The sequence below is a fragment of the Lolium rigidum genome, chromosome 3 (genome assembly GCF_022539505.1).
Source record: "Lolium rigidum isolate FL_2022 chromosome 3, APGP_CSIRO_Lrig_0.1, whole genome shotgun sequence".
Lineage (NCBI taxonomy): Eukaryota > Viridiplantae > Streptophyta > Magnoliopsida > Poales > Poaceae > Lolium > Lolium rigidum.
The window spans coordinates 148,812,209-148,824,845 of record NC_061510.1 but is presented as its reverse complement, the minus strand read 5'-3'; the positions used below and the strand labels follow the sequence as shown (position 1 = coordinate 148,824,845).

The following is a 12,637-nucleotide window of genomic DNA, read 5'->3' as shown; positions in this document are numbered from 1 at the left end:
GTGTATGCAAAAATGTACTTCAGGGCAGGTCAATATTTTAACATCAGTAATGAATCATATTTCTAAGAGGACTTATGAGGTCCATTTAATATTGATTGTACGAGTCCGGTTTATCCAATTTCAAAACATGGGGTGTATCACATCTAATTATGTCCTTTTAAGCGAAATTTTGATTATGTGTTCAAAAATATGAAATATGAAAATAATAATATGAATTTATAAACTATGAAATATAAGAAATATTTTAGAATATTTATGTGCCTCTTAAATAATTTTGAAAGGTTAGGAAACCTTCTCATTCAAAACATAATTTAAGTTAACAAAATAAAACATAGCGTAATTTTTAGTGTAATCTTTGTGGCTAATGGATTAGATTAGCCTTAATTAGTTTACTTAATATTAATTGGTAGACTTTTTATTGCATTAACGAAATGTGAGAGCGGGTCAAAATTTTAACACCTATAATAAATCATATCTATGTGAGAACCTATGATACCCACTTAATGTTGGTTGTTCTAATGTGGTTTATCCGCTTCCCAAAAATGTGGTGAATATAGCTAATTTATGTTTTTCAAGTGATTTTTGATTATATGCTCAAAATTTTGAAATATTAAAAAAATTGATTTAAGAATTGTGAAATATAGGAAACATTGTAGATTACTTTTGTGTATGTGGAGTCTTAAATTCAGAACGATGGATACAAATTTTTAGTATCCCATGCTTTTATGATATGGAATATGAAATAAAAAACATTTTGTAATGGTCAAAAATTCTGAAATTTAAAATATTTTTAATCGATTAAATAAACCATTAAATAATTAGAAGTGTAGTTTGTGATTAATAGATCATCTTAGACTTAACTATTCTAAATAACACTTAAACTTTGAATAAGCCATAAAAATATTATTTGAATGATTGCTTATGATTAATGGATGTATTAGTTTCAGTTACTTGGATCATTTGTCCTTTGATTAGTTGTACTGACAAGTGTGTTGACAAATGGGCCACGAAATTCAAAATTGCATATTAGTTTTCTGCCTTCAGAAAATTATATAAGTATGAACAAAACTGAAATACAATAGCAAATATGACTAAAACTAACAATGTGTCATTCTCTGCCATCCTAGTATCCATGAAGTTGCTTTATATTTTGTGCCTCGAGCTTGTTCTATGCATTTGGACCAAAAACTATATTCGACTTTGAACTTCAAAGTTTAGAATTATGCAACTGAAAGGTTATTATATTCTATCGTGCTGAGTATTTGAGTAAACACTATAGTGTGAACTTTAATAAAATAGATACACAAAAATGTTGTAGAAAATCCATCTATTTAACTTGTACTATGCATATGACCTATGTTATACATGTATATGATTCAATACTTCAAATACTCAGCACCATAGAATATAATAACCTTTCAGTTGCATAATTCTAAACTTTGAAGTTCAAAGTCGAATATAGTTTTTGGTCCAAATGCATAGAACAAGCTCGAGGCACAAAATATAAAGCAACTTCATGGGTCAAAATGATAAGGAGCCTCCAAGATCATCAATCAACATCAGTCAACACCGTTGTTGCGTTTTCACCGCCATTGCCATCATCACCTTTGTTGCCATCATCGCCATTCCCACTGCCGCCAAGTCGTCCCCCAACCGCCCGTAAATCCACCTCTCATCACCCCTTCTCAGCTCACTCTTGATTGCAAAATTTCCGGTCTTCTAATCTGCCAATATGACATCACCTTGTGGTCCATTCTATTCGGATCGATCATCATGATCTGCTTCTCCTCGGTAATTATTATTTGTCCCATCTGGTTCTCCTCAAGAAGAAACCTACGCTCCTCAAAGTTGGCCTTGCGCTTCACCTAGGCCAACTTCTTGCATTCATTCTCTTCAACATGTTGCCATCTTGCCATCTTCTTTCACTTCTTCTTCTTGGCATCAAATGTATCCTTCATCTCCATGGTGTTGCGAGAGCAGGAAAGGGCGGGACTAAAATGTCTGTCGTACCAAGCCGTCACAAGTTTTGAGTATGTGCAAAATGCGGTACATACATGAGGTTCTTCTTTTGAGTATACGCAAATAAAATTGAGTAAAGTGTGGTTTGAGTATCTGGTCAGTTGTTACTTGTTAATTCCCTTAGTATGCCGCTTTTTGGAACCTGCTAGATATGCTCTTTATATATAGTTCATGACGGCACAAATGCACAACACAATAATGACTTCAGCGAGACCCAAGCATTCCATTCAACATTAGGCTTTTGCTTTTGCATGTCCTGTCCTTGTATAAACATAAACTGATATATACACGGTAGTATACATATTCTTGAGCATGAATTCCCCTCATCTCCCACCATGCACACTAATCTTTACAAATTACAGTATGACCTATAAGAAACGATGAAGAGCAGAACAAAATAAGAACCACCCCAGGGAGATAACCAAGAAAGAACAAAATAACTTTTTGCACCCTCCTCAATTTAAGCTCCCAAATCAAGACCCCAAGAAACAGCACCGACCAATATTCTCTTCTTCTACCACCCATTCCTAAACCTTGTCGAGTGCAAATTTCAATCCTGTTAGTGATAGGAAGAGATGCATTCGGCGTACATGCATGGACATCCGTGGTTTGATTTCCTCCTCCTTTTTTTTTTCTTTCCCTTTTCTCTTTGCATGCATGCGCTAACTGATTAGTACGCTCTTCGAGTGTATGGCTTAGGTGCTGCTCACTCCTCGAGCACCGGCGAAGTTGGCCGGTAGAGGTCGTAGGGCGCCCAGAGGTAGTCGACGGAGCACGGCCGCCGGGCGTCGAGCCGGTGCCACGGCTTTCCCTTGCCGCTCCAGTGCAGCAGGCTGATGGGCCCCGGGTGCAGGCCCCGGCACCGGCCCTTGACGTTGTCGCCGCCGAGCCCGTGCTGGTTCCACCGGTGGTCCACGGCCTGGATGTCCCCGGCGAGCACCAGCAGGAACGGCGGCAGCGAGCCGAGGTGGTAGATCCTCTTCTGCTTCTGCACGGCCATCCACCCTTCCACCCGCCTCGTGTACCCGCCGGTGCGCCACCGGTCCACGTCCATCACCATGACGCCGGTGTTGAAGTAGCACGGGCGCCGGCCGTTGAACGTCCCGCTGAGCTCCGGGTCATTCCAGAAGGCGTCCGTGAAGTAGGTGGTGAAGTTGGCGTGGCAGTACTCGGGCGCCCCCACGACGTGGTCGGCGAGTTCGACGGAGAAGAGCGTGCGGATGTCATCGACGACGATCACGTCGGAGTCGAGGTAGATGACCCGGCGCACGTCGGGGGGCAGCGTGTCGGCGAGGTAGATTCGCGCGTAGTTGAGCGGCTGGTCGAGCGCGTGGCGGATGGAGCGGGAGATGCGGCCGCGGACGCGCGAGGGGTCGAAGCGGTACACGCGGAGCTCGAGGTAAGGGAAGGTGGCGCGCAGCATGGCGATGAGTTCGCCGTCCATCCGGGCGGCGAGGAAGTGGAACACGACGTTCTCCGGGCACGCCGTGTGCTGCAGGATGGAGAGCACGCCGGCCATGGTGCCGCGCAGGTAGTTGGCGTCCAGCGTCATGGCGACGTTCACCTTGTCCCCGCCGGCGCACTCGGCGCCGTTGCGGAAGGCGGGCGCCTCGCGGAACGTAGGGACTGAGTCCGACGGCTGTCGGATCATCATGGCGGCCGCGTCCACGCGGATGCCAGCCACCGCAGTCGCCGCGTCTCCGAGCAGGACGAGGAGCGCGATGACGGCGACGCAGCCGGCTGGAGGCATCATGGGCGTCCGGCCGGCGGAGAGCGCGGGCGAGAAAATTGAAGGACCGTGCGTAGGGTGGCCGAGTGGTTGTCGCCGGCAAGGCGAGGCAGTGGCGACAACGGCGGCAGCACGTAAGAGGGCAGGGAGGAGGTGGCCACCCTGGTCCCTGGCAATGGTAGGGACGGGTTTAGGAAGGGAGGGGGGCCACCATCAAAACGGTGGGCAATGGAGAGTGTAAGGTGAATAGGAGAAGGGGCAAACATGGTGGCAATGCATGGGGGCTGCTGGGCGGCTGGGAGGGAAGGTAGGAGGAGGAACAAGAAGGTGGGTGGAAACAATAAAATGGCTCTGCTGCCTATAATTGGATTACTTGCATGGATTTCGTGTTGACATGGAATTATTATGGATTGGCTCCGCGTTGACTCCAAATTAATGCTTTGCCATGCCCAAATTGCTTTACTGTACGATTAGAAAGAGAGCCAGCATAGCTGCCAAAAAAAAAAAATACTTTTTACATGTGAGAGCCAGCTAAGGAGGTTTGGAGATGCCTGGGTATTCTGAGCAAGAGAGAAGAAATAGCCGTTATTGATAGATCGGGATCTGTGATTGTTGAGGAGATCATCAAGAGGAACGAAAGAGTTCCCCTACCGGACGGTATCGGTTTAGCTGAGTTGATACTTACAGCAGGGTGGGTATATCTGGTGGGAAAGGAAATAGATTGTCATGGGGAGAAGCAGAAATTACATGATTGTAAGCACAAAGCCTCAAGCAAAACAGAGAGAAGGTTGGAAGAACCCACCGGAAGGTAAGCTGAGGATCAATGTTGATGCAGCGTTTGACTTGGATTCTGGAAGAGCAGCCACGGGGATAGTTGTCCAAGACTATACAGGGCCTTGAAAAGTTTCTTACCTCGTTGGATGCTCCCTATGCTTTTCGAGATGGCCAGATGCTTGCCCAGCAGATTGGTATACGCAGGTGGTCGATACCATTAGAGCATCTCCACTCGTCTCCCCGCCCGACTAGGCTCCCGAGGGACGTTTTTTTCATCCGAACAGCGTAATTCGGCGCAGTCGCGCCCCCGGTTCCTCGTTTTCGTCCGGATTTGGGCCTAAATTCATCCGACGATCCCACGCCATCCCCGGCCCCCCGGGGGAGCGGTCGGGGACTCCGGACGAAACGAAAGCGCGCGAAACGTCGAGGAAACTTCCCGCGCGTCTGGTGGCCCCAACTTGTCGGCGAGAGACCACGATCGTCGTCCTCATCGCATCGTCTTCCGCGCGCTGTAAAAGCCTGCCGCCGGTCAGTATTCGCCGGCCGCGTAGCTTCCACGCGGCGAGTTAATGTCGTCGCCTCGGTATCACGCGCGCCTACCTCTATTTATCGCCGAACTACCGCGTCTGCCCCGCATTCACCTCTCCTCTCTCTCGCATTCCACCAAATCTTCCCCCGAACTCGAAGAGGTAGCAATGGCGAACGACGGTGCGGCCAAGAACGGCTTCGGCCGCCGCTCTCTCCACCAATGGGAGGGACGGCTCCTCCACGCGGCGGGCTACCCGGTGCCACCGGACTTCCGCGCACCGGGGGGATGGAGGCTGAGCGCAGGCGGCGTGCCGATCCCGCCGCCGCCAACGGGGGGGCCGCACTCGAAACGGCGATCAACGAGGTGCTCGCCATTCTCAGTGACGAGCAGCGCGCGGATCCGTGTTTCTTCCCCGACAACCACGAATCGTGGATCGCGTTCTTCCGGCGCAGGTATGAACGCGAAATCCGGGCGTACGACGGCCCTCCTCCTGCTCCGGCAATGAATAACGCCGCCGGCCGCCGCCGATGGTGGAGCGCGCCTGACCGCACCCTCGAAAATGTGCTCGTGCACATCGAGGACGGGAACTCCCCCGTCCTGGGGATGCCGCCGCTGGTGGCGCCTACCGTGTCGCGCCGGCACGGTAGTTCCTGGATGCCGAGGAGGATGGTGTCATCCTCCTCCTCGTCTGGCTCGCGGTCGGCGTCCAGGTCCGGCGGGTCGACGCCGGCCACCGTCAAGCAGGAGTGGGCGACCGTCAAGAAGGAACCGGCGTCGCCACCGCCGACCAGATGGCACAGCAGCGGTGCCCTCGTCATCCGCGACCAGCCTTCCGCTCCGCAGAGCGGCCGGAAGAAGACGAAGAAAGAGGCCGCCGCAAACCAGCTCGCCGAGGAGGAGGCGAAGCGCGCGGAGGACGCCGCGATGGCGGAGGCGATCGCCGAGTCGGCCGAAGGACATGGAGGAGGAGAAGCGCGCGGACGACGCCGCATCGGACTGGTCCGGGCGCGGCCCGGGAGCGCCGAGAGGCGGAGTAGCGGCGGCGGCCGCCGGATCCGGCCGCCGCGCGTCAACTCGCCGCTCACGCCGCCGCACCATCCGCCGCTAGGAACGCCGCTCCCAGGGAGGTGGTGAAGCTCGAGGAGAGCAGCGACGACGACATGTACCTTCCGTCGCCGCCACGCACCGGCGACGCTGGCCAGGGCACGAGCCGCTGGTACGAGGCTCCGCCGCCCCAGGACAACACCGGCTCGAGCGACGACGACGACTGCGGCGACTACACGTCCTTCTACCGCCATTTCGGCATGTAGTAGGACGCTATTTAGTTTAAGTTTAGTTTGCCAATCGCCGAATTCAAATATATGTACGAATTCGGTCTATTTATGCACGAACTCGCCTCTATATGTTAAATATCATTAAAATTCGCTTATGTTTGAACGAACTCGCCAATTTTGTCTGAATTCGCCGAAGTCCGTTACATCCATTCTAGGCTCGCGGCTGGGAAGATGGGCCTCCCAGGTATACATATGGATTTTTTTTACTTGGGTCGATGAACCCCTAGGATTATCCTCGGCAAGCTCGCAAATGGTAACTTTGATAAATGATCAATAAAGCAAGCCGTGTGCCTTTCCCTCAACAGAAAAAACAGAACATCTAGGGTCTTTTCGATTTGCAGGAAAAAATATTGGAAAAAAGACAGTATTACGGTACTATTTTTCATTATTCACACTATTTTCCTCCCCAAAATAAAATCGACTGTATTTAGACTTGTAAACAGCTAACCACACATGCAGGTACTTGCGTGGCGAATATACGTTGGGTACAAATATCACGATGCGTTCCCGTTAGAGTATCAACTCTGATGCATGAGCAACTTCAACCAGCTAAGCCAAACATAGACATACCAAGCCTCACAGCTAGCAATCGAGCATATTAACAAAAACAGTTTATCTTCTACATCTGTTGGGAGAGTTAGCAATAACTTCTCTACTGAAACAGACAAGCAAAAGGGATCAAGAAAAATGAACAAACTATCTTCAGCTAAGCCTGTGATTTGTCTATAGATATCATGCGAATTTGGTACACGTGAGACAACGAAAGATACAAATAATCCAGACAAAAGTTATCCCTTAAGCAGGGTAAAAAATTCGCTTCATACAGGTATCATCTTCAAGTAGTAAAACTTCAGGGTTTTACCAATTAAGATCATAAAGGGCATTACATCAAGGGGATCCCTCCACCAGCATACTCAACCTCCTGCAATGAGAAAAAAATCAATCAGCTTAAGCAACCCAGATATGCTGATACACATTCATGTATTCTTACAAAGTACTCATTCCGTCATTACAATATACAAATCTACGACACTTATTTCCGAATGGAGGAAGTATATCATTACAATATTGGGAACAAACATGTTATTTGACATGCATATTTTTTTATGAGGCAGGCTATCATGCCCGGAGGCAAAAAGGTCTTAAGAATTTGCGGAACTGGATCAAATTTGCTCACTTGAAAGCAGTCTTAACAAGTTAGAGAAGTAGATGGGTGCATTTCCATATTCATTGTTGGAACCTTCATTTCAGATAACTATACTTGGTATATAGTCATAGGGGCAACAATTATAATGCATATACCACCATCCATTATCTCAAAATCCATTAACAACCTCAAGTGAGAAACCGAATTCCCCATATCAATGTTCTGACGCATTTGAGGTGAACTGTGCTAGGACAAAGGCAGTAGTGTCTATCTTGCACATATATAGTTTGAAAAATTGCTTGAAGCCACAGGACGGTCTTCAGACTATGTTGTCAGTGAACTCAACCCAAAATCGAACTTTTGTCTACCCAGTTGGAAAATCCAAAACCATGTAAACCATTTCAAACCCGACGTAGTAGCAGGCCTAATTATGTAGTAAACAGAAAATCTCAGACTGTCATTCAAACAAAGTGTGTTCTCAGATTAGTCAAGATCAATGTTTTAAGCCAGTCCACAAGTCTCATAGGGGCCTAAACAGATGAAACGATATTTCATCTAGCTATTATAAACAATTGAAATCGGTACAAGCAACTAGTTATATATATAAATCTAGTAGCACCAGCCAAGAGGCAACAAATAAGCAATAACTAATATGCATACTTAGTCACCAGTCACAACAAACGAAAATATGGCACTGAGAAGCAACGAATAGTTTAGATGGTATCAGCAACATACCCTAGCAGGAGACAGTGATGATACCCAGTCCGATGCATTTGTTGGAAGAAGACCCAAAGTGTTGAGCTGTAGAAGAGGATAATCAAGTCTCTGAAGTTTCCATAGAAATACATGCAGATTTTGTTTTAACCATTATTATAACTAACCTTCCATACACCCAAACCCATAGCAGCCAAGTTGAGAGCAATGAAGAGCAACTTAGGTGCAAGTGTATCCACCCTTGGGTCCTTAAATGGTTCAAAAACTACAAAAGAAGTACAGAATTAAAAAGGGGAAAGATAATACTCATTAAAACAATCCTGAAGTGCATAGAGAATAATGTAATCATACTTTAGTACATGATGCCCAAAAATCTCATTAGCGCATATCAAGAACAAGGTAATAGACCCAAGAAACATATATTTCATGCATCCAAGAGAATCAGACAGGATGGAGGATGGAGCCATGCAGCTTTACAAAACTACTAGTGTTCTTTCCCATTAACTGTATCAAGAGAAAAGGGATGGTTATCTAGCTTGAGTGATAATCTAGTAATTTATGTTCACTATTTTCATGCACCATACCCATCAGTCCATCACTTGGTATTAGCCCATTAAAGTCAAACTATAGGACTATAAAGACATCTGAACTGGCATGACTAAAATATAATCTGGGAGTCTGGAACAAGTTATTGCACTAAATAGAGACTCCTACATAAACATGTGCATATGGATTATTCAGCTCTCAAATTTCAAACTGATACTAGCACAGCCTTCTTTTAGGGGGCATAGGACCTATAACCATCAGTCCTTATGTTCCTAATAACATAGGCAGGCACCAAAGTTATTAATGTACAACATGCAGAACTAAAATTCTAGCCAGAGATAAGTCAAATAAGTTATGCCGCTTCAAATGTGTAAATTCACCGGACAACACACATATACAATAAATATTTGACCATATCAGCATGTTTTTTTAGTCGTGTCTTAAGTGCTCTTCTTCATCTACAAGCGAAACCATGCACACATTCCCTCCTACAGTAGGGGAGTGGAAGGGTGCAAGATGATGGAGAACGGATGTGTCTGGAGCAATTCCAACAAGAATAATTCCTATCTCTGGTATTTATCGTATTGAGCCAGTTTGTTGTAATAATTCAAAATATTAAATATAAGAACTGCACCATAAGGTAACATGTGTTACTTGCACATAAAGAATATTTCCGGACACACGAACACCCAGTTATCAACAGTTACAAATACTTAAGCTTAAAAACATATCAGAGAACCAATGAAATATTTATCAGAACATGAAAATCCAAAGAAATATCCAGCCAGACTCTTTTTTACTGGAATATACAGCCCAAATAGGCAATATTTTTAACTAATCACAGGCATATAACTTATTATAGTCTTCCTAGCATTAACCACACAAACATTGCAACCTCCAATACCAAGTCGAAAACCATAGATCAAAAGTGCCCGAACAAAGGGTCCTAGAGTAGTAAAGCAATCTCTTCATCTGAGCTAGCAATCCATAGGAAAAACCCGGTTGCCACGAGGTAGTACCTTTCCCGACAGATCGGAGCGCGTTGAATGGCTGCCACAGAGCAGAGAAGACGATACCGATGCTGAAGAGGTGGACGGTGCTCCCGGCCATCCACATCATGAAACCCATCATCATGAGGTTCTTGAAGGGCGCCTGCGCCACCTCCCACGCTTTCTGCTCATAGTAAGAGCACAGGAACCTCAGTTAACACTCCCCCAAAATCTAGAGATTAGCAAGCAAGTGAGCTTGGGAGAATCGCCTATACACAAAGAATCAAGATCCAGCTCCTCCTGAACTGTTTATATGCTAGACCTACACGAGCTGGTCAATTCACACTGAATTGGTACGGTTCCGGAAGTAACCAGACCCTGGATCTATCTCCCTAGGAGGCTACTAGGACGTGCATCGGGAAATCGAGCGAACCTGCCCCTTCCAGGTGGCCTCGGCCTCCTTGCGCTGCCTAGCGGTGGCGGCGTCGTCCTGCGAGCCAAGGAAAACAGAACGTGAATTCCGCGATCCGAGCGAGCGAAAGAGCGATTGCAGAAGAAGAGAGAGAAGGGGGAAGTGGAGGAGGGTACCGCTTCGGGGGCGGATCTGGTGAAGCCGGGCGGGTCGGGGAAGGCGGAGGAGGAGGAGGAGGAGGACGCGTCGTGGAGCTCCACCGCCCAGCGGCGCGCGAGGCCCTTGCCCTTCTCCATCGCCGGCGGCCGCTGCTGCTGAGGGATCTCCCGGTTCTGCTTCGGTTCCGAGTTTTCTCTTTGGACTATCGGCGTGGATGGGAAGACGGCACAGCCCCCACCTCCCCAACTTGCAACGAACACGAGTGGAGCGGTCAATTTTTCAGATATGTCCTGCGTACAATCCTGTATTCGCGTATTGACCCTGTTTGTTTTGGGCCTGGCTGAGTTTTGGACTTCGCTTGCAAATCCTGGATCTCCTGCATTCTTGATGCTTCAAGCCCGAAACAAGATCCGGCCAGACCGGCCCATCCATGGTGATTTTCGAAGAAAAAAAATCAAAGGCAAAGGCGGGAAGTAAATAAATTATGCAAAACCACCACAATTCGGACTAGGATAATAGGTTAGTACTTATTTTGCTATTTAAAATAAAAACTACTAACACTATTTAAACAAGAAGCCACATATCACACTAATGGATATCATTAGAAACTTTGACATCATTTTTTACTACAACAGCCCAGTTGTCACTGATGAGTTGGCATCACACATGGACACGTTGTTGAGGTTGACGTGGGTCCCACCAGTCAGCCTCACATATTCCCTTATCTTCTTGCAATCCTCTCTGTCTCACCATCACTCTCATAGAGTTCTGCATCTGCCGCTCCTGTTCTATTCCGTTGACCACGTACTCGCTCCTGTACCTTGGCCTCCCACTCCCTTCTAGCCTACATCCGTCCTCCCTTCTCCTGCAACCGCCTCCTACCCTCTCCTCTAGCCCTTCGATCCATTCCAGCCATGGCCGATGGCCTCACCATGGGAGCCCCTCCCTCTTCTACTTCGTCCTCTGCTACCTCTGTTGTGGCACGGTGCTGCCCTTGCACGGGGCTAGGGCCGACCGGTTCTAGGCGGCCGGGTCCAGCGCCTACGACACCGACGGGAAGGGCGGAGGAGCTACTCCCGCTCCTCACGAGGTATTTGGCGAGGAGAAGCTCACTAGCCTGGCCTGCTGCGCCTACACAAACTTTCGCCCGACATGCGGCACCGCACCGTGCACGAGGGGGTAAGGAGGGGACGTTGGGTAGGCCAGACGACGTGCGCCTCGAGCCCCTAAGCGCGAGAGGCGGGTCGCCGTCATCGGAGCCGCCTCCATCTTATCATCCTGACCGTGCACTCCCCTTGGCAGCGCCGCCGCCACTCTAGCTCACCAACCTCCAGCATCGGGGCCTCGCGGGCGATGGGCGGCATCACCGCCACCGCTGCAACTCACCAACCTCCAGCGACATGGGGCATGTGGATCTCCGTATGCAGGCGTCACTCCCAATAGCCCATGGAGGACGACACCGACCTCTGCACAAGTGGCCTGGCAGCGGCCTACAAGGGGGAACGCCGAGCAGCCGGAGGTCGGCCACGGGAACACGAGCATACGTCGTCTCGATGGGAGCTTGACGGGGAAGAAGGAAGAAGAAGAGATAGGAAAAGAAGATGTGGGGCTGGTATGTGGGTCACGTATCCACCTTAGCTCCTCCACCACGTGTCCTGCCAACTAAACCTTGACAAATGTGTCTTGAACTAGCAGTGGTGTGTTAATTTCCATGTTTCAAATGTTTACAACATGCCCCTCATACATGCTTTTAGTGATCATGCTCCTATTTTGTTGTCCGCCAATGGTAAAAGTGCTAGGATTAAAAACAACTTCAAATTTGAAAATTGGTGGTTGAAAGAGAATGATTTCCAGGAACATGCTAAACAAGCTTGGAACAATTCTTGAGGAAAAAATTATTATCAGAGAACTAACCTGCTTGCTAACTCCCTGAAATTTTTGTGTAGAAAAAAGAAACCTTTGCAGGAGGAGCTAAAGGATTTGGAGGAACAAATTCAAAATCTCCAATGCAAACCAATCCACCAACAAGACCCTGCCAAAGAAGCTCTCTTAGTTACAAGGTATGAAAAAACCCTTAATAAACTTAATAAATTCTATATGCAGAGAGTAAAGAAGAATTGGGAAAAAGATGGGGACAGGAGCACTGTTTTTTTCCATAGTGAAATTGCAAAAAGAAGGAGGAGAAATTCCATCATGTCTATACAAGATGAAAATAACATCACTCACTCTATGCTAGATCGTATAGCTCACACTTTTGTCACTTATTTCAGATCCATCTTTTCCTC

The 12,637-nt window shown here is 47.6% G+C and overlaps 2 protein-coding genes across 2 annotated transcripts; both read right to left on the bottom strand.

Annotated features, from left to right (window-relative positions):
• Nucleotides 1–2,725: 2,725 nt before the first annotated feature.
• On the bottom strand, nt 2,726–3,769 carry LOC124698397 (probable galacturonosyltransferase-like 4). The gene has a single exon (XM_047230878.1). It carries the CDS (start codon nt 3,767–3,769, stop codon nt 2,726–2,728), a length of 1,044 nt encoding a protein of 347 aa, XP_047086834.1.
• Nucleotides 3,770–6,952: 3,183 nt separating this feature from the next.
• Nucleotides 6,953–10,534, bottom strand: LOC124698396 (ER membrane protein complex subunit 4-like). The gene is made up of 6 exons (XM_047230877.1): nt 10,370–10,534; nt 10,215–10,271; nt 9,812–9,965; nt 8,414–8,511; nt 8,268–8,333; nt 6,953–7,307 (listed from the first exon to the last, which is right to left on the bottom strand). Exons 1-6 carry the CDS (start codon nt 10,487–10,489, stop codon nt 7,269–7,271), a joined length of 534 nt encoding a protein of 177 aa, XP_047086833.1. The 5' UTR covers nt 10,490–10,534; the 3' UTR covers nt 6,953–7,268.
• Between the last annotated feature and the right edge of the window lie 2,103 nt (nt 10,535–12,637).

Bases quoted from the DNA above. Each gene is read 5' to 3' on its own strand.
- LOC124698397 (XM_047230878.1), bottom strand. From the start codon at position 3,769: ATGCCTCCAGCCGGCTGCGTCGCCGTCATCGCGCTCCTCGTCCTGCTC.
- LOC124698396 (XM_047230877.1), bottom strand. From the start codon at position 10,489: ATGGAGAAGGGCAAGGGCCTCGCGCGCCGCTGGGCGGTGGAGCTCCAC. The intron at 9,966-10,214 runs GTTCGCTCGATT...TACTATGAGCAG, and splicing joins AGGCCACCTGGAAGGGGCAG to AAAGCGTGGGAGGTGGCGCA. The intron at 8,334-8,413 runs GTTAGTTATAAT...CCTCTTCTACAG, and splicing joins TGGGTTTGGGTGTATGGAAG to CTCAACACTTTGGGTCTTCT.